General features: G+C 41.4%; 1 protein-coding gene across 1 annotated transcript in view; it reads right to left on the bottom strand.

Annotated features, from left to right (window-relative positions):
- The window catches only part of LOC126322813 (uncharacterized), a 385307-nt gene that overhangs the window by 18495 nt on the left and 340318 nt on the right, over positions 1–26494 (bottom strand). Inside the window, exon 3 of the mRNA XM_049994585.1 lies at positions 21508–21601. Within this exon, the coding sequence (XP_049850542.1) occupies positions 21508–21601 (94 nt within the window). The remainder of the gene's footprint in view (positions 1–21507; positions 21602–26494) is intronic.

Here is a 26494-nt window from a genome sequence, read left to right as displayed (position 1 = left end):
CTTCTCCCCCTTTCCCCACCCCGCGCATCGTTCCGGGTCCACCCCCTGACTCATCTCCCGCCGTGTCGCCTGTAGTGCTGTTTTCAGTGAATTTAAAGTGTGGTGAGTCCCCTGTCAGTGTTGCGAACAGCCACCATACTATTGCTCGTTGTGTTTTTTATCTCGTGCGAACAGACACCAGACTGTCGCCGTGTTGTTTAATTGTATTATTATAATGACTATAAATTATTATAAACAATACGCCTCGATTGCAAATAGAAACACGATGTGCCTGTGTACTTACTGTGTGTCTTCATCCGCATCGTCAACGCCGGTTTTTTATATTTTAATTTCCGCAACTATCCGCCATTTTAGTGTTATTAACAAAGTCGCCGTTTTATCGACTTCTTTAAATTGATTAATAACTTACTATTGTTTATTTTAAGGCCGGCCGGAGTGGCCGAACGGTTCTAGGCACTGCAGTCTGGAACCGCGCGGCCGCTACGGTCGCAGGTTCGAATCCTGCCTCGGGCATGGACGTGTGTGTTGTCCTTAGGTTAGTTTGGTTTAAGTAGTTCTAAGTTCTAGTGGACTGAAGACCTCACAAGTTAAGTCCCATAGTGCTCAGAGCCATTTGAACATTTTTTTTTGTTTTGTTTTAAAGGAAAAAAAAATGCTGTCATTGGATACGATGCTGAGGAGGAAGGGAATTGGGAGTTCATTTTATTGCTCTTTCAATTGCGTGTTGTCATTGGCGGAAACAGGCGTTTTACTTTGGAGTTTCCTTTATTGCTTGCCATTGGTGGAAACTGGCGAATAAACTGAGCGGCGACTGCAGCGTAGCGTTGTTTACTAACTCCCTAGTATCGACTAGGCCGGATGTGACTGCACTCTGTGTACCCTCCAGCACTGTGGCCTACCGCGAGCCTGTTGCTTTGCGACAGCTGTCCTTCGGCAAAGCTGTCACTGCTGGCAGCCAAGACGCTGGAAGTCGGTACCTGTCTTCTCTATTCATGTTGTCGGGTTGCTTGGCTATTTCTAGAGCCTCTCTAATCTTCTTCCTCAAACTAACCGGCTGTTTCGCCAGTACGCGGAACTCTCGAAATTCGATCTCCATTCTCCACTGTTCCTGCCACCTCTGGTTTGTTGTATTGCTTGCGGCGGATAAACCTCTCATGTTCATTTCACCTACACACACGAGTCCACATTCGCACCCGATTTCATAAATTCCGGTGGCGCGAAACTTGCCAGGTGTATCTTTCGTCAAGCTGTTTGTGCCGCAGTCATAAGTTATTCAACACTTTCTTTGAGTTGTGAAGGCTGTACGACTGGTTGGTTAGGAAGGAGTTGAAATTTGAGATGTTTGAAGATGGGTGTAATCCCGAAACGCATAACATGTTTTAATAAAAGAATCAATTCAACATCTCATGACTTTATTGCGATTGTACAGCATTGGTTGCCAGTTATTAACGTAAAAATGATTGCAGGCATCAGACAGGATTTTATGTTCTATATATCATATCAAAAGAATTACATAAAGACAACAAAACGGCTCACCTGTTAATCTGAGAAGATTTAAATGCCAGAATAGCAAGTATTCCAGTACCTCTAAAAGTGGAAATTTTGGCGAAAAACGCAATGGACACTCTTCTGCTTCAAGTGATGGACTGAAAATTACTAATTATTTTTTTTAGGAAGAGATATTTATATAAACACACTTGTAGCGCAAGGAGACAGATATCAATAGTAGATTAAGTGATGACCATCAGTAATACATGCAAACAAGTTCAGGATGTTCGTGTTTTCAAAGATAGCGCTGTTTACTTTGGCCACTGCCTAGTAGTACCATAAACAGATATGCTTGCTAGGTGGAAGCAAAAAAATTTGTAAACAACAAGGGAGAAGGTTTTAAGTTCCATCTGTTAAAATATGAGAGCATAAAACATCTGCAACAAAACAGACTAAATCTCTGCCTAACCCCACACATACAAGTGACAGTTTGGAAACCGAATAGCAAAATGTAAAGCTATCTATTGAATACGCCTTAAATGAATCTCTGGTTAAAAAAAATATATATATAAGCGAGGAAATAAGAAGGGCCTTAGAGACCAGGACGAAGATATCACAAAAGCAAGTGAGGAAAATGAACGAGCATATCCGATATAATTACACTCGAAAACAGAATCTGCAAAACAAGAATATAAAGAGATAAGAAATAAAGTAAAAGCTATTGTAAGGAAAATAAACGAAGAATCGTGGAATGATTTTGTGTGTAGATTTGAAGACGAAATCAGTGGAAGAAAGTCCATAGCTTACACTATAATAAACATTTAAATAAAACTGAAAAAGAGACAACAAACCTAAACGTAATACCAGGATATAAATGTATTGCACATTGTAAGTAGCTCAGATGTAACAAAATCCAAGCATTAGCGAATGACCCACCTGAAATGGATAAACCATATGACGGCGATCTTATAACGATCCAACAACTAAACAAGACCTTAAAAAAAAAAAAAAAAAAAAAAGAACCCGGAGAGCAACGGAACCGGATGGCATAAACGCAGGCCCGTATCTGAGACTCAGTTTTTTTCATTTACGTAACTGTGTTCACACACTTACCACGATGTAACTTGTAAGGATGCGAAAACGAGAATGAAAATGTAAAGCCAGTGTGGAATGTATAGGAAAACGAAAAGCAGTTCCACTGCGCCATGTGTATCACGATGACTACAAAATAAAAGAACAGAAACGTTTAGGACCGACGCAAATATTGGCTCTATGGACGATATTGACAAGTTCGTTCTTGATGTCTTTGTTTGGGATTGTTCTTGGGTCACTTGGGTCTCGCTTTTATAACGCGTCGTCACATAGATCCCATTGGTTATAGCTGGTTACGTGTTTTATTACCCTTACGCTACACTTGGCTCTTTCCATCGTATTTGTTGTTAAGTTTTTTAATGGAATTCCTTTTTGGCACTATGGAAAAAATTTTCGGCGTGGCATTCGGATGGTACTGACATCAATGCTCTCTTAATTATTTTTAAAATTATAGAACATGCTTCTCAATGATGTACATAGGTTGTTGATGTCATAATTGGAATTTCTTGTATCTTTTATTTTATTTTCTTTTAGTCGTCTCCTATTTCAATGAATAACCTGGAATACCGTACCCTAAAGAATTCTCCGCTAATGATTAGCTAGTGCCAATGTTTGTTTATCCACAAGTGGCTTCGGAGGAATACAAGCAGTCTGCTGCACACAATTGAAAATGGGTGGCTGGATGCATCGGTGCAATAATTTCTTTGAATATGATCCACGCAAAGGACACCTTAAAACTACAAACACCTACGGATCTATCGAGAAATCATACAATACTGCAGTTTAAGAAAATAATTCGGCTAAACTGCAAAGATCACCTCAAAATCTGACCACACTTAAAATGGCATTTTTCGGGAGAACTGCTTCCCATTAGAAGAATCGGAACACCTTAAAGACTAATCCATAAATCAGTCGATAGATTGAGAAAATATATCCTCAAATTCGTCTTGCTGTTCTGATGCTTGTGATGCTGTGGGTTTGGAAGTGGAAGCCTTGTCTTCGGAAAAGCAGTTTCAAGGAGGAGAGGAGATTACTTTAACGTCCAGTCGACTAGGAAATCCTTAGAGAAGGGGCACAAACTCGGATTAGGGAAGGATGGAAAAGGAAACTGAACATTCCCTTTCGAAGGAACCATCCTAGAATTTGCCTTAAGCGATTTAGGGAAATCACAGAGAAAGGAAATCAAGATGGCCGGACGTGGGTTTCAAGCGTTGTCCTTCCGAATACGAGTCCAGTATTTTAGCCACTGTACTATCCCACTCGGTGCGTGAGTTTTAATGTGGTCAGATCATAAAGTGGTTGTTTAAGGACGAAGAAAGGAATATCAGCACTTAACATCCCGCCGAAGATGATGTCATTAGGGACTATCCTCCATTGCGCGTTTGTGAAATAGCTGACGTCAAGGGTGTAACAGGAAAACAGTAAAACTGATTTTAACTGAATAATTTTTTTTTAAATATGAGAGCAAGAAACCGGATACATTTATAGAATTTCGCTAGAAGGATACAAGAAAAAGCACCACTCAGCAATGCATCAATCATTTTAAAAGAATTCAGCTAGTTTTGTGAGCTGATTTGCTTTTGTGGATGAGACCACAGTTCACAACTTTACGTCAGCCACTGAATTGAGACCGGACAGCCGGCCAAGGCGGCCGAGCAGTTGTAGGTGCTTCAGTTCGGAACCACGCGAGTGCTACGGTCATAGGTTCGAATCCTAGCTCGGGCATGGATGTGTGTTATGTTTTCGGTTGGTTAGGTTTAAGTAGTTCTAAGTTCTAGGGGACTGATGACCTCAGATGTTGAGTTCCATAGTGCTCAGACCCATGTTTTGAGACCGGGTACCATATGACAGAAATGGCACTTCTTTCATTGATCACCAAGAAAGGTGCAAAAGATGATTACGAATTTCAAAGATAGTCGCCGCTGTTCCTAACCCTCTAACATTTAACAAATGAAGTATATTTACATTGGAATGTGTCAACTCTAGACAAATGGTAGTACAAAATCCTGTCTTCAGAAAATGTAGAATCCGAGCTAAAATCATCCCAGTATTTCATTAAATTGATTCAAAGGCCATCACTCATTTATATTTCTTCGAACTAACAGTAATTTACTTTCTTGTCTCACTATGTAAACCTGCAATTTATTGCATTCGGGAGTTAACCGACGTGCGATTGCGCACAGTTCAACAAAAAATTTGCATACGTTCCGTAACAAATCGGAGCAAACCCTGGATTACAGGTTTTAGCAATACTCGTTTCTCTTTCAGCTTTTTCTTTTACAGCTGGTTTATTGAACGAGAAAATCAGTTACAACTGCACCATTCGGAATGCAGTTTCGAAGCAATTTATCCTCTTTGATTCCTGGCAAATGGAGTCAGTGCTGCATACAAGCCCAGTCAGTTGAAAACTGTGTAACTGTGTATTGACGGAGCGACATCAGTTACTGCATCTGCATATTTTTCCGTGGAAAGAACAGATTTTATTAAAACGTCATACATCGCTTTTACTTCGTTATTCGTACTTGAGTGGATGGATTTTATAATGGAATATCTAAAAGTTTCACTTTTCATTCAGTGTACGTGCTATTCTGAGTCAGAACGCGGATGTTCTCCGTTCCAACCTCTCTCCCCCCCCCCCTCCTCCTCCCCCCCCCCCCCCCCCCGCGTCGCCGCGAGACGTTGCAAATATAGAAATCGCTCATTGTCAGGAGCTAGTTCATGCATTTACCTTAATTTTCCGAAATAATGGCAAATGACATGGCTTCTTCAATCTAGTGGCTGTCTACTTTGACTCAAGGACTTGGTAGGCAATTTACCTATCTAAACTCACTTGCAGAAAAATTATGATATACTTTCGCATTCCCAGCCGATTGATATTTGCACACAATCTTTCTACATGTTATTCAAGAGATGTGTCGATCACGTGTCTAACGTGCTACCTGGACTCCACACGGACCGTAAATTGCATTTGGTGTCGCTCTCGTGTCTGGCCAGCCCCTGACGATTACTCGAGGAGTCTTCGTACATGATCATCGGATCTGAAGCACTCTTGCGCGACGTCTCCGTTCGATAGACTGCATCTTACATTTAGTTGGGCCCACCTTTAAGATACTTGTCACGTGGCCATTCGTGGTTATATTCCAAGTGGTACTTGTTGTCTGCTGATTTGCTCTTCTGATGTTTCAGTGAGGCCTGTCCATGATATTTCATTCCCCCCTGTTTGACGCTTCTTATTTGGGGTGTGGTGCCGTAATAAGACACTGGGCTCATATTTGAAGAAATGTGATTCAAATCTCTGTCCGGGCGCACAGATTTCTGATCCCATAAATTGCTGAAGATAAATGCCTGGATGGTTCCTTTGCCAAAGACATCCCCGGTTCTCTTCCCATCCTTTCTCAGTCGGTCTTGTGCTCTACCACTGATGTACTCATTGTCGACGACATGAACCTACCGACATACCCCGACGTTGGGCTACAGAACTAAGTAACATTAGTTTATCATTATCGGGCTATTAAAACCACATCAGTAGACGTAGCGGCCAACAAAATTCGAAAAGCATGAGCGTGACACCAATAATACTCCATACTCATCAAATGGAATTCATTCGGCCAGAATAAGTCATTAACAGGCCACTGCTTGCCAGGATTGTAGGGGATAACTTTGTAGTCATCTTTCTCCATCTTGTACTAAACCTTTCATTCCATCTTAATATGTTCTGGTTATTCTAATCTACGTCTCCTTTTAATACTTTCCCCTCTACTGTGACCTACAGTACCACATCAATTGTGAGCGAGTGGCTGTGTTAGCAGATGTCCTTATTACTAGTTCGGAAATCCAGTACACTTCAATCATAATCTATTATTTATAGTAGTGTTAGTTTCGCCATTATCCGCCAATTTATGTTTCAATATTCTTCGATAGGAGCACAACTGTTGCAACTGGTCATTGAAATCACTGATAGTGGTTCCTGCCTGGGGTTGGTGTTTGAAGTGGACCCACACTCGTTCTGTAGGAGATGGATAAGGGCTATCCTGCTGGCCACTGGGGTACCTCAACACCACGCAGGCAGTCCATAGAGACAGGGAACACGTGTGGACGAGCATTGTCCTGCTGAAAAATGGCACTGCGATACTGTCACCTGAGAGATAACACACGAGAACGCAAAGCGTTCATGAAGCACGTTGTGCCGGTAGACTTCCCTCCCTCACCGGGACCTGTGACCAGAAGTTCACTCACCATAACAACAGTAGTATTACGACTGCACCTCTCCAGAATATTGGAAGGACGGAAGAACGGAAGATAGTAGCCACCATATTCGGTAATGTTGGTCATTTAAGGTCATGCAGAGCCGCGATTAATCGCTGAACACATTGCAATACCATTCATCAGTAGTACATCACTTCTGGACACGGCCCCAATTCAGAAACAACTATCTGCTTTCTGGGGATAACGTTAGCCTGCACATGGCACGATAATTCCCTAGTCTCGTTGCTGTAAGTTTCAGACAAATGGTGCGCGACAGCACAGCATGTTGCAGGAATCCCTTTCCTTGTTCTCGGATGGCAGGCGCAAATGAGAAGAAGTTATGTCTGTGACGCCAGAAAGAGCAGGTCAAAGAAAAGGTTTAATTAAGCAGTGCGTGGCTGGCAAGGTGCAGTATGCTGGACGGGCCAGACAGATAAGCAAGACCGGTCGCGCACTCCAAGGAGGCGCAGCGTACCGAACCAGGAAGTGAGTAGTCACCTGGAAAATCAGTGAGCGGTTGTCGCCTGAGTTTTCCAACGGAGAAAAGGGGTGAAACTGAGCCATCGTTTAGCTATGGAAGCTGAGCAGTATTGCGAGATATTGACTACATAGAACAGAAACGTATACATTCTCAAAATCACTAAAATCACTCCAATACACTGTTACCATGTTTGTGCAAGAAAAATTAAGTTCTTAATATTTAACGCTGAAATTGCTCCTAACTACGGCAAAAAAACACCTAAAATTCAGCTACAGTTATATTCGACACTCCATCCGATAGGTCTTCTGGCAATGACAGGTCGTAAGAACGGAGACGTCGGGAAACAATGCTTCCGATCCAGCGATCACATACTAAGTTTCCTCCAGTAATCGTCAGAGGCTGGATAGAATCGAGCAAGACAGCAAACATAGTTTACGGTCTGGACGGAGTCTAGGCAGCAAGCTAGGCACGTGATCGACCCTCACATCTCGTGACTGAGATGTAGCAGCATTGTGCACAAATATCAAAGTAGACAGACAATAGTTTCAAGAAGCCGTGTCATCTAACATTAGTTCGGAAAATGGAGCTAAATATATGAACTAGCACCTGACAATGAGGATCTCTATATTCCCTGTTCGATGCGATTATTATACTTCTTTTGTGGTGTAAGAGGAAGTGGACGGGGAGAGGGTGGGCGGAGGTCATCAGTCTTCTGACTTGTCTGGTGTGGCCCACCACGAATTCCTCTCCTGTGCCAACACGCCCTAGATTACTTTCTGGATATTCAGATCTCTGTCATCCTCTAGCGGTTTTACCCTCTACAGCTCTCCCCTAGTACCTCGGAAGTTACTCCTTGTTGTTTTATTAAATGTCCTACCATCATGACCCACCTTTTTGTCATTGTTTTCCATATATTCCATTTCTCGCCTATTCGACAGAGCATCACCTCATTGCTTACCATATCAGTCCACATAATTTTCAACATTTTTGGCTCTGAACACTATGGGACTTAACTTCTGAGGTAATCAGTCACCTAGAACTTAGTACTACTTAAACCTAACTAACGTAAGGACATCACACACATTCATGCCAGAGGCAAGATTCGAATCTGCGATCGCAGCGGTCGCGCGGTTCCAGACTGTAGCGCCTAGAACCGCTAGGCCACGTAGGGCGGCACACAACACTTGTCTCTAGCACCACATCTCAAATGCTTCGATTCTCTTCTGTTCCAGTTTTTCCACAATCCATGTTTCATTACCGGACTACACTGCGCTCCAAACATATATTCTTAGCAGAGATGGCGTCCCCTTGGGTAAAATATTCCGGAGGTAAAATAGTCCCCCATTCGGATCTCAGGGCAGGGACTACTCAAGAGGACGTCATTATCAGGAGAAAGAGAACTGGCGTCCTACGGATCGGAGCGTGGAATGTCAGATCCCTTAGTCGGTCAGGTAGGTTAGAAAATTTAAAAAGGGAAAAGGATAGGTTAAATTTAGATATAGTGGGAATTAGTGAAGTTCGGTGGCAGGAGGAACAGGACTTTTGGTCAGGTAAATACAGGGTTATAAATACAGAACCAAATAGGGGTAATGCAGGAGTAGGTTTAATAATGAATAAAACAATAGGATTGCGGGTGAGCTACTTCAAACAGCATAGCGAACGCATGATTGTGGCCAAGATAGACACTAAGCCAACGCCTACTACAGTAGTACAAGTTTATATGCCAACTAGCTCTGCAGATGATGAAGAAATTCATGAAATGTATGATGAGATAAAAGAAATTATTCAGGTAGTGAAGGGAGACGAAAATTTAATAGCCATGGGTTACTGGAATACGAGAGTAGGAAAAGGGAGAGAAGGAAACACAGTAGATGAATATGGGTTGGAGGTAAGAAATGAAAGAGGAAGCCGTCTGGTAAAATTTTACGCAGAGCATAACTTAATCATAACTAATACTTGATTCAAGAATCATCAAAGAAAGTTGTAGACAAGGAAGAACTCTGGAGATACTATGAGGTAACAGACAGATTATATAATGGTAAGACAGAGAGCCAGAAACCAGGTTTTAAATTGTAAGACATTTCCAGGGGCAGATGTTGACTCTGACCACAATCCACTGGTTATGAACTGTAGATTAAAACTGAAGAAACTGCAAAAAGGTGGGAATTTAAGGAGATGGGACCTGGATAAACTGACTAAACCAGAGATTGTACAGAGTTTCAGAGAGAGTATAAGGGAACAATTGACAGGAATTGGGGAAAGAAATACAGTAGCAGAAGAATGGGTAGCTCTGAGGGATGAAGCAGTGAAGGCAGCAGAGGATCAGGTAGGTATAAAGAGGAGGGCTGTTTGGAATCCTTTGGTAACAGAAGAGATACTGAATTTAATTGATGAAAGGAGAAAATATAAAAATGCGGTAAATGAAGCAGGCAAAAAGGAATACAAGCGTCTCAAAAATGAGATGTACAGGAAGTGCAAAATGGCTTAGCAGGGATGGTTAGAAGACAAGTGTAAGGATGTAGGGGCTTATCTCACTAGGGGAAAAGGTAGATACTGCCTACAGGTAAATTAAAGAGACCTTGGGAGAAAAGAGAACCACTTGTATGAATATCAAAAGCTCAGATGGAAACCCAGTTCTAAGCAAAGAAGGGAAAGCAGAAAGGTGGATGGAGTGTATAGAGGGTCTATACAAGGGCGACGTACTTGAGGCCAATGTTATGGAAATGGAAGAGGATGTAGATAAAGATGAAATGGGAGATACGATACTGCGTGAAGAGTTTGACAGAGCGCTGAAAAACCTGAGTCGAAACAAGTCCTGGGGAGTAGACAACATTCCAATGGAACAACTGACAGCCTAGGGAGAGCCAGTAATGACAAAACTCTACCATCTGGAGAGCAAGATGTATGAGATAGGCGAAATACCCTCAGACGTCAAGAAGAATATAATAATTCCAATCGCAAAGAAAGCAGGTGTTGACAGTTGTGAAAATTACCGAACTATCCGTTTAATAAGCCACAGCTCCAAAATACTAACGCGAATTCTTTACAGACGAATGGAAAAACTAGTAGAAGCCGACCTCGGGGAAGAACAGTTTGGATTCAGTAGAAATAATGGAACACGTGAGGCAATACTGACCTTACGACTTATCTTAGAAGAAAGAAGCTTTTCACAATGTTGACTGGAATACTCTCTTTCATATTCTGAAGGTGGCAGGGGTAAAATACAGAGAGCGAAAGGCTATTTACAATTTGTACAGAAACCAGATGGCAGTTATAAGAGTCGAGGGTCATGAAAGTTAAGCAGTGCTTGGAACCGGGGTGAGACAGGGTTGTAGCCTCTCCCCAATGTTATTCAATCTGTATATTGAGCAAGAAGTAAAGGAAACAAACGAAAAGTTCGGAGTAGGAATTAAAATCTATGGAGAAGAAATAAAAACTTTGAGGTTCACCGACGACATTGTAATTCTGTCAGAGACAGCAAAGGTCTTGGAACAGCAGTTGAACGGAATGGACAGCGTCTTGAAAGGAGGATATAAGATGAACATCAACAAAAGAAAGACGAGGATAATGGAATGTAGTCGAATTAAGGCGGGCGATGCTGAGGGAATTAGGTTAGGAAATGAGACACTTAAAGTATTAACGTAGATTTGCTATTTGGGGAGCAAAATAACTGAAGATGTTCGAACTAGAGAGGATATAAAATGTAGACTGGCAATGGCAAGGAAAGCGTTTCTGAAGAAGAGAAAATTGTTAACATCGAGTGCGAGGAAGTCGTTTCTGAAAGTATTTGTATAGAGTGTAACCATATATGTAACTGGATCATGGTCGATAAATAGTTTGGACAAGAAAAGAATAGAAGCTTTCCAAATGTAGTGCTACAGAAGAATGCTGAAGATTAGCTGGGTAAATCACATAACTAACGGAACGGAATTGGGGAGAAGAGGAGTTTGTGGCAAAACTTGACAAGAAGAAGGGACCGGTTGGTATGACATGTTCTTAGGCATCAAGGGATCACCAATTTAGCATTGGAGGGCAGCGTGGAGGGTAAAAATCATAGAGAGAGACCAAGAGATGAATACACTAAGAAGATTCAGAAAGATGTAGGTTGCAGTAAGTACTGTGAAATGAAGAAGCTTGCACTGAATAGATCAGCATGGAGAGTTGCATCAAACCAGTCCCAGTACTGAAGACCACAACAACAACAAAATTATATATTTAATTCATGTTGTAGGGGTAGTGTCTTCGAACTGTAATGTAAATGTCCCGGATCTACGATTCGACTCCATCGACTGCCTAAATCTTGAATAACATCCTTCAGCAATGGCGGCCGGCTTAAGAAGTCAACCTCGTTCTGTGATCGGCCTGGTCAAAGAGGCCGAATGCATGGATAGAGGTTCTTGTACTTTGTGTACGAAACTCTCCACAAAGGTGTGAGAATCAGCAATGAGGCCCCAAATGGGAATGGAAATCACTGCATTAAAGGCACACAATCTGAATCCACAAAACATGTGACGTGTAATTCGAAAAGAATCATTATGATATCTCCATTGGCAAAAAGATTTCCATTTAGTCCCCACCAGAATCTGCAGGAGGGACCGTCAACACGTCACCATGAGAAAAAGAATGAATAACCAATTAGTCGGAGCATGGGATGTCAGAATTTTGAACATAGTAGACAAACTAGAAAAAGGGAAATGCTAATGCTCAGTCTAGTTGCAGTGGGTTTCACTGAAGTGAAATGGTAAGAATATAAGGATTTCTTGTCAGAAGAGCATAGGGTAATCTCAACAGTAGCAGAAATTCGTATATTGCAGGTAAGACTCGTCGAAAACAGGAAAGTAAGGCAGAGACTGAGCTACTGTGAACGCTTCAGGGTAAACGTTGTGCTCGTCAAACTCGACAACAAAATAACGCCGACAACGATTGTTCAGCTATAAAGCTGACGTCGCTAGCGGAAGATGAAGAGACAGTGAAAGTATCAGATGCTATTGAAATAGTAATTTAGTACCTAATGGGAGATGAAAATCTAATAATCACGGGCACGGGAAGGCAGTCGTCCAGGATGCAATAAAAGGAAGGATTACGAGAAAATATGGCCTGGTAGTAGGAATGAGGCAGCAGAAAGGTAAGTGAGATTTGCAATAAATTACAAATGGTAATAGCGAATAAACGTAAGAGGAGGAGGTATACGTGGAAAAGACTGGAGACGTGGGAATATTCCAGCTGCATTTCGTCGTAGTCAGACAGAGATATCGAAATGCGACATTGGATTGTACCCAGGAACAAACAAACTTAGATCACAATTTAGTTACGAAGAAGAGTAGAGTAAAGTTTAAAAGAATCCTACAGAAGATTCACAGTGGGAAGAAGTGCAATATTGATGTAGTGACGAATGAGGCGCTTTTGAAGTTCGCTGAAGACGTGGAAACAGCAATAAGAATTACGAGAATAGGGAATTTAATTGAAGAGCGAAGGGCATGACTAAAAAGGGCAATCATAGCCGTTTGCACGGTCAGACATTGGCGCTAGTAAGTTTGATCCAAAAACATCTTGGATAACAGAGGATATACCAGCACTGATAGACTTAAAGAGGAAGTGTAGAAATGTTCAGCAAAAACCAGTTACGATATAAATAAATAGGAAATAAAAGGAAGCTACGTCGAAGTAATTGCAGGGAAAATGCGACGAAATCTAAAAATGCATGGTCATCGGAAAAACGGACACACCATACAGAAAATTCAAAGTAATCTTCGACAAAATCAGAAGCAAGGGCGGTAGCATTATGAGTACAAAGGTAAGACCACTGTTAAACGCAGAGGAGTGGATGTGGGTAAAGAGAACATTGGAGGCCTCCATGACAGGAAGGACTTGTTGGATGATAAAAGGAGAAATTTGAGTCGATTTGGAAGAGACACGGGATCCAGCCTTAGAACCAGAGTTTGAAAGAACTCTGGAGAACTTAACGTCAAACAAGGCAGAAGGAACACATTTCATCAGAGTTTCTAACATCGTAGGGAGGGGGAGAAAAGTCAACCAAATGACTATTTCTGCTGGTGTGTAGAACGTATGAGACTAGCGACATACCATGACACTTTGGAGAAATATCACTCAGGTAATTCCGAAAATAGCAATGACAGTTAGGGGCAAAAAACATTGTACTATCAGATTAACATCTCAGACATCGCATTTGCTGACAAACAAAATATACAGAAGAATGGAAAAGAAAACAGGAAAGTTGTTAGATGACTATCAGTTTGGCTTTAGGATAAGGCACCAGAGAGGCAGTTCTGACCTTGCTCTTGATAACGGAAGCAAAACTGAAGAAAAATCACGATTCAGTCATAGGATTTGTCGATCTAGGAAGAGCCACCAACAATGTGGCCGAGCGGTTCTAGGCGCTTCAGTCTGGAACTTCGCTGATGCTTTGGTCGCAAGTTAAAATCCTGCGTTAGGCATGGATGTCCTTAGGTTACTTAGGTTTAAGTAGTTCCACGTCTAGAGGACTGATGACCTCAGATGTTAAGTCACATAGTGCTTAGAGCCATTTTTTGACAATGTCAAACGGTGCAAGACGCTCAAAATTGTGAGAAAAATAGGAGTAAGCCACTGGAAACGGCAAGTGATACACAAAATGTACAAAAGCGAAGAGCTTTCAGGCTACCAATTGGATAAGTCAGGGATTCAGTATCGGGACCCTACTTTCCAATCTATAAGTTGAAGAAGCAATGACGAAAATTGTAAAACAAAGTTTCAAGAGTGGGTTTGAAATTGAAGGTGCCAGGTCTTCAATGATAATACTAGTTTATGACGCTTCCTTCATCAGTGAAAGAGAAGAAGAATTACTGGATCTGTTGACTGGAGTGAACAGGTCAATGGATACTGAGCATGGAGTAAATCGAAGGAAGATGGAAGTGGTGGGCAGTAGCAGAAATAAGAGCAATGGGAAATGTAACATCAGAATTGGTGAAGCAGATAAACTTATGGAATTCTGGGATCTAGTTTCTGAAATAACCCATGACGAATGGACTTGTAAGGACATAGAAAACAGACTATCACTTGGAAAGAATTTTCGTGCCCTAGAGAAGAAATTTCTGAGAGTGGACGCTTGGAGTACAACATTGTATGGTAGTGACTGATGGACTGTGAGAAAAAAAGGACTGAGGAGAATCGAAGTGTCTGAGATGTAGTAGAGCAGAAGAATGTTGAACATCAGGTGAACTTTCAAGGAATGAGGATATTCTGCTCTGAATCGGCGCGGACAGGTACATATAGAAAACATTGACAAGATGAAGGGACAGCATGACAAGATGTATCAGGTATCAGGAATCAGGATTCCCTCCATGGTACTAGAACGAACTGTAGGGGGTAAAATCAGTAGGGAAAGACAGAGATTGGACTACATCCTGCAACTAAGTGAACACATAATGTGCAGGAGTTACTCAAGAATGAAGTGGTTTACATATGAAAGAAATTCACTGTGAGCAGCATCAAAGCAGTCGGGGGACTGATGTGGAAATAAACTGAATAGCATGTATGACTGCATAGAATCTCCTCCCATCTCCCTGCACCTTTTTCAACTAAACCTGACACATAAATCATAACATCACAAACTACATCATTTTTAGCACTGTGGGGTATATACGTGGTAGCTCCAATATATAGCAGATACAGGCAAAATAAGTTCTTTCAACCCTGCCATGTGGGCCGCCCTGAAAAACAGATATGTTATGTGGGAATAGTATTGGCCTGCCTCAATGACCTGTTAGCGTAGACTACACATCAGATGAAGAACAGCGTTGACATCCTCAACGTCTAGGCTGCTGTGCATAATTGCTTTGTTTTGTTTTCTTTTGTTTTGTTTAGAATCAGCCTGCTTTGTCGAGCTGCTTTTAAGGCAGGGGAAAGAATAGATTTGATAGCACCTGGAGTGTAGTCTGCGCTGCATGTGTTACGGGAGTAGTGTAATATCAGCACATTTTATCAACATGATTAGAGGGGTCACACATGTTGATGGGCATGGCTGAAGGAATGTTGAGATGGGTAGAGTAGGGGATGAACAGAGAGAGGGGCATGAGGATTTGGATGTGAGAGAGGGGGCTTGAGGATATGAATAAAGACAAGGGTGGGAAGCATCGGAGGGACAGAGCGTGGAGGACATGAATCGGTAGACGGAGGCATGAGGGACAGGGGACAGGACAAGATGGATATGGAGTGGCGAGAAATAGCAGATGAGTAGAGACAGGGACTGTTTGGAGGAGATGGGCAGAGGGGAAAAGGAGATGAACAGAGGGAGAGAGGAGGAGAAGATGTAAGGTGGATAATAAGGAGATGAGTAGTGAGGAGGGGGAAGAGAGATGGAGATCAGTGGAGAGAGAGGTTGGAGTGTGGCAAAACGGGTAGAGAGTAGATGGTTAGATGGTTAGAAATTGGAAAACAGCTGGACAGAAGCAGGGAGAGAGGTGATACATGGAGAGGAGGAGAAGATGATGGATGGAAAGAGAGGGAGGGGATGGACAGAGAGAGAGGGGGTGAACGTGATAGACAGAGGGAGGGGAAATGAGGCTGTACAGAGAGAAAGAGGGGGGGCGGAGAATTGTGATGTGTGGGTATTATCAGGATGGAGCCTTGCAGGGGCTCTACAAGTGGAGTGTCACGGATGAGCAGGGAGACAGGGGAGGGGATGAATTGGGAAAGTTGACGAGATGAACAGACAGAGAGGAGGGAGGAGGTGAAGGGCAGTGAAAGAATGAGGATGGTGCTCAGCAAAGAGGGACGAAGGGCGATGGAAAGCGTGAGTGGAGAGAAGAAAAAATGATTTATAAAAATACTGCACCACATACGCTTAAGTAGCATCGACAACATCTACCCTAGGTACGCCTCTGACTCGTCGCTGGAAGACCAGAAGACGCTTAACCATACGAGTCGTTGCGCAAACAGCGGCAGACATGTAAGCCCGTCCTCGGCTAGCTACAGAGGTGAGTGGCTGGTGGTAGTGACGGCTGAAGGTCCGTGTTTACTATGGCCAAACATTGCCGGATGACAGCGGCCTCATCTGCCTCCGTAGTTGAGGTCGCTAACACACTCCTGTGCAGCGGTGCTCGACCAGACGGGAAGCAGGTTCGAATTCTGGTTATCGATGAAAATTTCAGTGCAGTACTTAACCGTTAGAGGAAGGAGAGATGTTGATTTACAGTTTCTGATCACCAGTCCTCGCACCAATGTACCTAATTCAGTTCCAAACCTCTCCGCAATTTCTCATGAAGTGAAGGTATGTTACACACTCAGATGGGAACGTTAAGCTCGACGACCCCCTTGGTATAGGCTATGTGGCGACAGCAGGTTTCACCTCTCCCTTCTTTCATCACCACCAACACGAACATGACATTGCACTTCGGGCCCACTCATTACAGTCAACGACACTTAACAGATACACATACGTAGGGAAAAGTCTTTCCAATTTAGCTGTTGAACCTGCTCTTCAGGGACTCTCAGCCATTCAGGCCACAAGCTTCACTTCACCAATGGATTTATTGGTGGCCAACTCCTTCTACTCCATTGATGAATTTCTCAGTAAAATCGTTGTTGTTGTCTTCAGTCCTGAGATGGTTTGATGCAGCTCTCCATGCCACTTTATCCTGTGCAAGCCTCTTCATCTCCCAGTAACTACTGCAACCTACATCCTTCTGAATCTGCTTAGTGTATTCATCTCTTGGTCTCCCTCTACGATTTTTAGCCTCCACGCTGCCCTCCAATGCTAAATTTGTGATCCCTTGATGCCTCAGAACATGTCCCACCAACCGATCCCTTCTTCTATTCAAGTTGTGCCACAAACTTCTCTTCTCCCCAATCTTATTCAATACCTCCTCGTTATATAACTTCAGCACAATTTCAGTGCAGTAATGTGTTCATTGTAAATGTGTGTATGTGTGTGTTTTTTATGTGTGTGTGTGTGTGTGTGTGTGTGTGTGTGTGTGTGTGTGTGTATTAACAATCTAACTTCTGCACCATTTCAGTGCAGTAATGTGTTCAATGTAAATAAGTATTATAGTAGTTGTATTACATGTTTATTACCTTATAAATAAAATTAAAAAAAATATTTTAAATTCAGTGCATTAGTATTTGTAAAATTACTCTTTCATATTGTGTTCATTAAAAAACGACGATTATTTCACTTGCTACCTGTAGAATGGTACATTAGCTTATTTTTTTTAGTTGTAAATATTTGTCATGTATCGTTGTTTTTCCGACATGTTCCACATCCTGGAGGACCTCCTCACAACGGATCAATTGGAATGAAAGTAAATCAATTCTAGTCTAAACTAGTAGTGGGCGCACCTGTGGAGTCTTCCCAGCCTCACCGGTTGAGTGTTCACGCCAGTTGGGAATTTAATTCACAGTTACTCGATCGTTTAAGAAAGTGGACGGGAAAACTGTTGCCTGCCACTGTCGTGAACCATGGTGAAGTCCTCTGATACAAACACTCATTTTGTGCCTCCTGTTCCTTTCGCGGCTTCCTGACACTTTTGTCTCTGATCGCGAGTAGTACTGTGTTATACTCGTAATGCACGCTCCCGTAAAATATCACGGGTGGGCATCAAGTTCGTCGTTTATTGGCCACGTTACTTTAAGGCATTTTTCTTGACTTCATTTTGTAAAATTCTTGCTGTAATTAATCCACCTATGGCAGCTCTCTTTAAAGTCTTGTATTTTATCGCTTGTTACTTAGTGATGAGAATTTTAAAGGAACAAGTGTGAAGTAGTCAGTCTCTGCTCGCATTGGCTTTTCACTGAAGTACTAATTAGCCCTTAATGCTGGTCCACTTAATTTTATATTTTGACATACTGAAGCTGGTGTGTTATCTTAATCCTATCTACATGTGTGTGTTGTTGTTTAGCTATTATTCTGTAAGTTATTTGTGAGCTACTTCACTGTGACATTCACTAAATGGTTTTTCTATGTGACTGATAAAAGGTACCTACTTTTTGGTAAGTCAACTGGCCAGCTGATTACTTTAAGATCGTATTATTTCTCATTGATTCCGTTGTTAAACTAGTCTCCTGAGTGACGTTCCTTGTGCCTGCTTTCACCTTGCTGCCCACCGGATGCCGTTCTTCGTCTCCTTGAAAGTTTTCAATTGCCTAGATCGTACGTTATTATATAAATTCTTTTTTCAAAATGTTTAAGTAAAGAAAAGCCAATAGAGGCGACCTGTAATATAAGTTCCACCTATTATATGCTTGAGTATTGTTCCGTAAAATTTCAGGCAAACCTTGAAGTGCCTTCCCCAATTGTAACTTGCTTACATGGCCGCTGGCCGTTAATTCAGAAATATCTTTCTTTTAAAATACTGTTAAAATTACATTTAAGAGAAAATTTGAGGCTTTTTCTGGCTGTAATTTTAGTTTTAATATTTACGTACGATGTGACAAGCTACTGGAGCAGTTGTTAAAAATATTTTCGGAAATCCCTTGCACCGTCACCGTATTGTCTGTACTGTACTGTATTGTACAACACATACTTCCAAGTTAAAGGTTGTTGGTTTATTAATGAAACACACCGTTAATTGGGCCTTAATTAACTTAGCGGTTTTTAAGTGTGTCAAACAGTTTAACAGCCACTTTTGAGTAATTGTGGTTTAATTGGACTCGATTTATAACTCATTTTTACTGCAGCTGTGGAAGACACTCCTCATTGCTCTACAGCCATTTTTATTCATGAATTTTTCTTGACTTTTGACGCTTTGATCATTACTTGTACCGCAAGAACTTTCAAAATTTAGTTTCCTTTCATTTAGTTATTGGTGTATTTATCTAACTATAAAGATTTTGGTAGTTATTAACAAACTGTTGTTAAAATATACTTCATTTTGTGGTCCCAGCACCTTTCTACTACCCAACCAGCTCTGTAGCCTTTATTATATATTTTTTTGTTTTAAAAACAGAACGCGTTAGAATTTTGTTAGTAGATAAAAATGGTTGTCTAGAACTTGCGACATGAAATGTCTACAGTAGCAGTCTCGTGACAGAGTTGAAGTGGCAGCAAGCAGGGATGGAAGTGTGGTATTTTGGTGTTCGTAGGTGGCTGAGTAAGGTTTCTGGCAAGAATGAAGTGGGCAGAGTGCCGCACGTGTTCAGATGTGTTCAGGGATAGCAATAGTGCGGTGTGTGTTTATTAAGGACTTAGTTATTTCTCAGAATATCATTTTGCGATTTAGAGACTTTTCAATAGTGAGCGCTAGTAGGGCATAGAACATCTCCACTCTATTATGATGAAATGATCATTGTTTGCAGACGTGGGTGAAGTTGTTGAGCATTATATGTTTATGCAGTCTAGTCTAATTAGTGCACAGCTCAACGCCTGTGGCTTATGATAGCAATTGCCTGTAGAAGCTCTGCTTGCTCTGACAGGACGGATATTTGTGATTTCATGCACTGGACTGTGCATAATATTGTCCTGTGTAAGGTTCCACTCAATGTAAATTTACGTCTTCTGTGAATAAACTGACCATAAAATCTAATAGTGTGTTTAGCCTATATTAATATAACGAGGTATCAAAATCTTTGTTTCCCATTTTCATTTAATAACCTGTACTTATTCCTGTGTTTTATGTATCATTCACTGACTGTTCCCTTAGGGCTTTTCGATAATTACCAGATGTTTTCGTTGGGGACAGTGCAACAGAGTGCAACCGAACTCCTATGTATGTTAACGAGCCATCAAACAGTTTTAAGGTTATGCACTTACCCTCAGGCGGATTCGTAATAGCAAATTAATTCAACTGGCTATTAGTTTGTGTAACAAATAAGCGCACGGTTACTAACCCTTCGTTACGTCGCAGGTATCTGAAGACGCGTTCTGGGCTGCCCCTTTTTTATCAGGTAATGTACTTAAGGTCGGATGAGTTAACAATGTGCAGACTTTTGTTCCACCGCATATTGTGGAAGTCTTTCTCTAGGTCCACAAACGCTAAACGTTACAACGTTATATCTTTAAGTTCCATTACAAAGCACTGCACTGCTACTCTGGTATCGTTTTCCTTCTTGAAATCAAAGAGATCTTCGTTCAGTTCACCATGAAACGTCGTTTCCATTCTTGTGTATATTTCTCTTACCGACAGTTTAGAAGCACAATGTGTGAGACTTCCCTTGGAGATAACCAAGGAAATGTCCGCCTCCGGTAGCTGAGTGGTCAGCGAGAAAGAATGTCAGTCCTAAAGCCCAGGCTCGATTCCTTACTGGAGGAGGAGGAAGAGATTAGTGTTTAACGTCCCATCGACAACGAGGTCATCAGAGACGGAGCGCAAGCTCGGGTGAGGGAAGGATGGAGAAGGAAATCGGCCGTGCCCTTTCAAAGGAATCATCTGAGCATTTGCCTGAAGCGATTTAGGGAAATCACGGAAAACCTAAATCAGGATGGCCGGAGACGGGATTGAACCGTCGTCCTTCCGAATTTCTTGCTAAGTCGGAGATTTTCTCCGCTCAAGGACTGGGTGTTGTGTTGTTCTAATCATCATCATTTCATCCCCATCGACGAGCAAGTCGCCGAAGTCATGTCAAATAGAATGAATTGCACCCGGCGAACGGTCTACGCCCTAGTCACACGACATTTACCAAATAAATCACACTGTTTGGAAAGTATTTCTTGTTAGTTAACTGGATCTGCTGACTAGGTCCGTTGCTGAATAAAGGGCACCGGCAGCTTCTGATCCTCACTGATGGCTAGCAGGAGGGCCTGATTATCATTTTTTTTATTTGCTGAACGAAGATCGGACGAACACGTTCCCATATTTTGAAGGACAATCTCGGAAATGAAAGCGGGAATATCCAGATTTAATAGTAAATTCTTCCACCAAGAATCTAACATTGGTTTATTTGGCCGTCGGCTCTGTTGCATAAAAAATGTACCAGTATGACATTATTCAGTGCAGGAAAAGTGTTCAAAGACCTGACAGTTCATATCGAGAAATATTCAATGAAATCTGCTATACCCATCGTAGCACTTTCTACAAGATGGTTTCTTTGACTACCTAAACCAGAATAAGTAGCAAGCAACTCATATGTAGAACGAAACTTTGTGATAACTTCCTCATGTAAAGAATATCGGAAAGTTCAGTTTCAGTAAGTGATGTATATCGGATATAAGATGAAACAACGTGCGTGAAATAATTAGGTTGGCTAAATATGCGTTTTCTGTGACTTACCTTAAAATCTGGATCGGGAGAGACCCTCTTGAAAGTGCCTATGATGTAGAGGCTGCCTGATCCAGTGTCCACCATTTTAGCCTGGGCGCTGTACCTGGAACATCAAACAGAGATACTCAGATGATATGCGTCAGGAAGTTACCCTAGCGCTAATCACACAATTGTGAGTGTGGGATAAATCAGAATCTTCGGTTAAATTCAACTTAGTTTTCGCGAAAATCCGTTGGGTAAATTTAGTGTACTGTAGGATAGTATAATTTAGTGTAGTGATTGAATTCAGAGAATGAAGAACGGTGCCTCCCGCGTATTTACCACGCGACGGACTGTGTTCAGGCCTGATCCTGATGCTACACAGCCATTCAAGGTTATCGGATGTTTCGCTTTTAACTTATGACGTGTGCACCTTTATTTTACTACATATGATGTGCAGTGTATTTTTGCTGATGCCCTGACCGTGGCTCCCAAAACCCACTTTACAACATAATTATGGTCAATCTCAATGTGCCTTATATTAGGCGAATTGTGTGTCATGAAGTAATAAAGGAGTAAAAACATTTCTGCGACCAGAATTGTTGTTTACACCACATTCTGCATACTGGTTGCTGCACCAACAAGCCACGATGTGTAAATTATTTTACAGAGTGACTGAATCTCATTATATCAATTTTACTGTGGAGGAATCATCAAGTTGTGGCCTCTGGAATGCTCCAGTATCTGCAAGGCCCCTGGATGCTTCATGGAAAGTTGTTAACACCGCGCATTATTGATGGTTCAAATGGTTCAAATGGCTCCGAGCACTATGGGACTTACCTACTGTGGTCATCAGTCCCCTAGAACTTAGAACTACCTAAACCTAACTAACCTAAGGACATCACACACATCCATGCCCGAGGCAGAATTCGAACCTTCGACCGTTGCAGTCGCGTTGTTCCGGACTGCGCGCCTAGAACCACTAGACCACCGCAGCCGGCGCACATTATTGGGTGTAGCGCAATCTTCACCGGACGCATTTGGCTTTTCGCCTTATATGGATGTAAAACGTGGATGATAAGCAGTACAGACACAATGAGAGTACATTTTGAAACGTGGGGTTACAGAATACAGCTGAAAATTAGACGGGAAGCTCGAATAATTGAGAGGAATTGAACCGAATGACAGAGAACAAAACTTGGTAGGAAAAACTGGCTGACAGCAGGAATCGGTTGACAGGACACATGCTAGGGGATAGCTGGCTTGGTGTGGAGAGGGGATGAGGGGGAGGCAGGTAATAAATGTAGACGGAGAGCCGCGCTTCACTGCAGGTAGCAATTCCTATTGGGTAGAGGTAGTAGTAGTTGTTTCACAGTTGTACAGGAAAGACGAGCATGGAGAGCTACATAAAACCAGTCTTTAGACTTAAGAACACAACAACAACTACCATTAAGTAATTAACTCACGAATAATAGCTGATAATTACTCTGCAATATTCCACGATCAGTGCGTAGTCATTTCTTGATTACCTACAGACAAGCTGCTGAGATTGCAACACTAACTAACATTACACTACCGAGTAATAATTAATAAACGATTCAGTTAAGTGTGACATATGCTAGTTGAGCTGTTTTATGAAAACACTGATACATATGCGTCCAAATATGAGCGTAATTACGATCATCTTCTTTTGTGTGGGATAGCACCGTCGTATATTTGTTAAAACACGGTCTGAAGTTTTCCACCTTGGCTATTTTTGACAAGTATTTACTTTATTACGTTTGCACGATTGATCAATTTCGGCTGTAATTGTGCAATACAATAACACCTACTGCGCTTGAAAATGACCAATAAGGACCAGTTTTCCAATGCAAGGTGACATAAAGTGAATACTTGTTAAAAACAGTCGAGGTGGAAAACTTGAAAATGTTTGCGACGTAATTAAACAAAGGTTTTTTGTATCGTGTTCATGAGTGTTACTAGCGCTGAAATCTCTATTTTAGTAGCACACTAGTTCTAAAGCAGTAAACAGCGTTCAGTAGCTCTAGAAATTTTGAGCAGAACGTTTAGCTTAGTCGTTTTATTCCGAGTTTATATCTGGACGTGAAAAAAAACTACACCTTTCTTTCACTTCTTTATGTGTTTATGTATTTTGGCACCACTTCAAATATAAAAAGTCTTAACCGCACAATTCTTTAGTAAACGTTAGGAGATTCAAAACAATCAGGCTGATGCTGTGGAATAAAGTGTACAAGAAAATTAACGATAGCAACTATATACATTACAACGAAACTATGTACATTAGTAATCCATGTAAAGAAATTTGAATTAGTATCGCTCTTACATACAAACCAAACTTTAGTAAAAGTTCTCGAAAGTAAGAATATAGACTCAACATAATACAGATCTCATTTCATATAGGCGTATTTGGCAGCGCCGTTGTCTGTTCTAAGAGAAGCACTGGAAAACTGACTTCGCGATTACTTCTTTGGCAGCTGAATCGCAATAGTCAGTTTGTCACTGGTTCTCTTCGAATAAGGCAACGGCACTGACACTGGTTTAAATGAAAGACCTTTCTATATTTCAAAGTTGTGCCACATACTGAATGGTCGCCCGCCTCTACCATGGATGTATTTCTCCATCAAGTATTGGAGTTTGTGTATTTTATTTGCGACAGGGTTCGGCGTTTGATTTTAATAGTTCACAGAAGGTTGTTTAGATCTTTCTAACGCTTTCATCCGTCTAGCAATAGAAAATGCCTCAGGGCAGTGCTTGTTGTCTGGGGTTGCAAACAGATGTAGGCTGTGCAGATTTCAATCGACAAGCTGCAGGCCTGCAGTGTAGTGCCTGTCCTGTCATCAATGTCTTTTGGGACTCAAATGCAGTTGACCTCCCTTGTATATCCAAGGACGAATAGCGGATAGCGGCGTAGCCGTCCGTCTTCATGGGGAGGTAAAATGTACACACTGGCTGTCCTTTCGAGCGTTAACTAAAGTACGATGTGTCGTCCATTGGTGGAGATTCGACTGAACCAGCTTCAGGTGAGGATAAATCTTTCTACAATATGCAAAATTTCACGGGGAGAGATTGCTAGTTATAGTGAATAGACCTTTCATACAATCTGCATCTGCCCCCTACAAACTACTGTGAATTACATACCATGGATGTATTTCTCCATCAAGTATTGGAGTTTGTGTATTTTATTTGCGACAGGGTTCGGCGTTTGATTTTAATAGTTCACAGAGGGTTGTTTAGATCTTTCTAACGCTTTCATCCGTCTAGCAGTTACTCTTCCCTTTCCATTCATGTACGTATAAAGCGCGGAAAGAATGACTATCTAAACGTCTCCGTAATTAATCTAACATTCTCCTCGCGTTCCCTACGGAAGCGTTGCTTAGGAGTTGTAGTAGCCTATACTCTTAGATTCATAATTTAAAGCTGGTTCTTCAAACTCGTCTTTTAGGATATGTTGGGAAATTTAATTTCTATTTTCAAGTGTCTGACACTTCAGTTACTTCAGCGTTTCCGTGACTGTCTGCTGTGGGTCAAACAAATCTTGGACCTTCCGTGTAACCCTTCTCTGTATCCCCCGTCCTTCCTACTTCGTATGGGTCCTAATCACTCCAAACAAATTCTCGTATGATCTGGAATAAAATTACAGCAACTATTGCACTTTAATTTTTGTTTTATGTACTGTGTGATATTTGATTAAAATAAAAGGTGCAACACTTGCTGTACTGTTGTTCCAAACAAATACTACAGCAACGAAAGCGCTTCGCTAGGCTGCATGTTCCGGACGAGAAACTAGTTCTCGGATTGGTTGTACGAGTCTTTTCTGAGAATCTTATTTGTAGACTGACTGCATTTCCCACTATTCTCTCAATGTCACCTGCTTGGACTGCGACAGAGCCTATACGATCGTTCCATTTCACATCCGCACAAACCGTTGACACCAATCTATTTGTAAGAGTTGATCGATTTTATTAGTGACTCATTAATATTAATATCATGGAATACTACTTTTCCATTTTGTGAAATTCACAATTTTTCATTTAAGAAGTTAGAGCCAATTTCTAGTCTTTGTATCACTTCGAAATCTTATCGACTTCCATCTTAATGTATATGCAGTTTTCTACAGAAAGAAATTCGTTATAAATAACTGTATTATCTGCTAAATGTCCGTTTTCTCTATTAATGTCGTCTTCAAGGTCATTAATATACAGCATAAACAGAAAGGATCCCAACAGAATTCTACGTGACACACCCAAGTTACTTCTGCATCTGTCGATGGCTCTCGATCCAAGATAACATGTTCCGTCCTCTCTATCAAAAAATACTGAATCTCGCAGATTTCGCTTTCGATCACGTTTTTGAATATAAATGTGGTACTGATACTGTTCGGAAACCAAGAAACACTGCATCTAGTAGATTGTCTTTATTCAAAACTTTCAGAATGTCATGTGACAAAAGTGCTAGTTGGGTTTCACATGACTGATGTTTTCGGAATCCTTTCTGGCTGACATGGTGGAGAAACATTCTGTTTGAGATAACTCATTATGTGTAAGATCAGAATGTATTCTAAGATTCTACAACAATCGATTTCAAGAACATTGGACGTCAGTTTCGTGGATCACCTCTACTGTCCATCTTGTAGATGGGTGCGACCTCTGCTTTCCACCAACATCCGGGCACAATTTTTTGTTCATGGCATCTGCGGTATATTATAATTAAAATAGGTGCTAAATCAACAGCCAAACCGGTATAGAAACTCAGAGCAATTCCTTCGGTGCCTAGGACGTTGTTCTATTTTATCGATTTCGGGTGTTTCTCAACACCTAATTTCTATATCTTTCAACTTTAGAATGGCACGAGAATTGAAATGAATCAATGATCCTGAATTTTCTTAACGAAACGCGTTCCAGTTTGTAATAAGAACTTTATGACGTCTACAATTGGTTCAGTCTTCACATTAGGCCATTTCTAAGTGGATCTGAAACTGCCATTGAATGCAAAAAAA

The sequence above is a fragment of the Schistocerca gregaria genome, chromosome 2 (assembly GCF_023897955.1).
Source record: "Schistocerca gregaria isolate iqSchGreg1 chromosome 2, iqSchGreg1.2, whole genome shotgun sequence".
Lineage (NCBI taxonomy): Eukaryota > Metazoa > Arthropoda > Insecta > Orthoptera > Acrididae > Schistocerca > Schistocerca gregaria.
The sequence above is the reverse complement of the archived record's forward strand: the minus strand, read 5'-3'. Positions and strand labels throughout refer to the sequence as shown.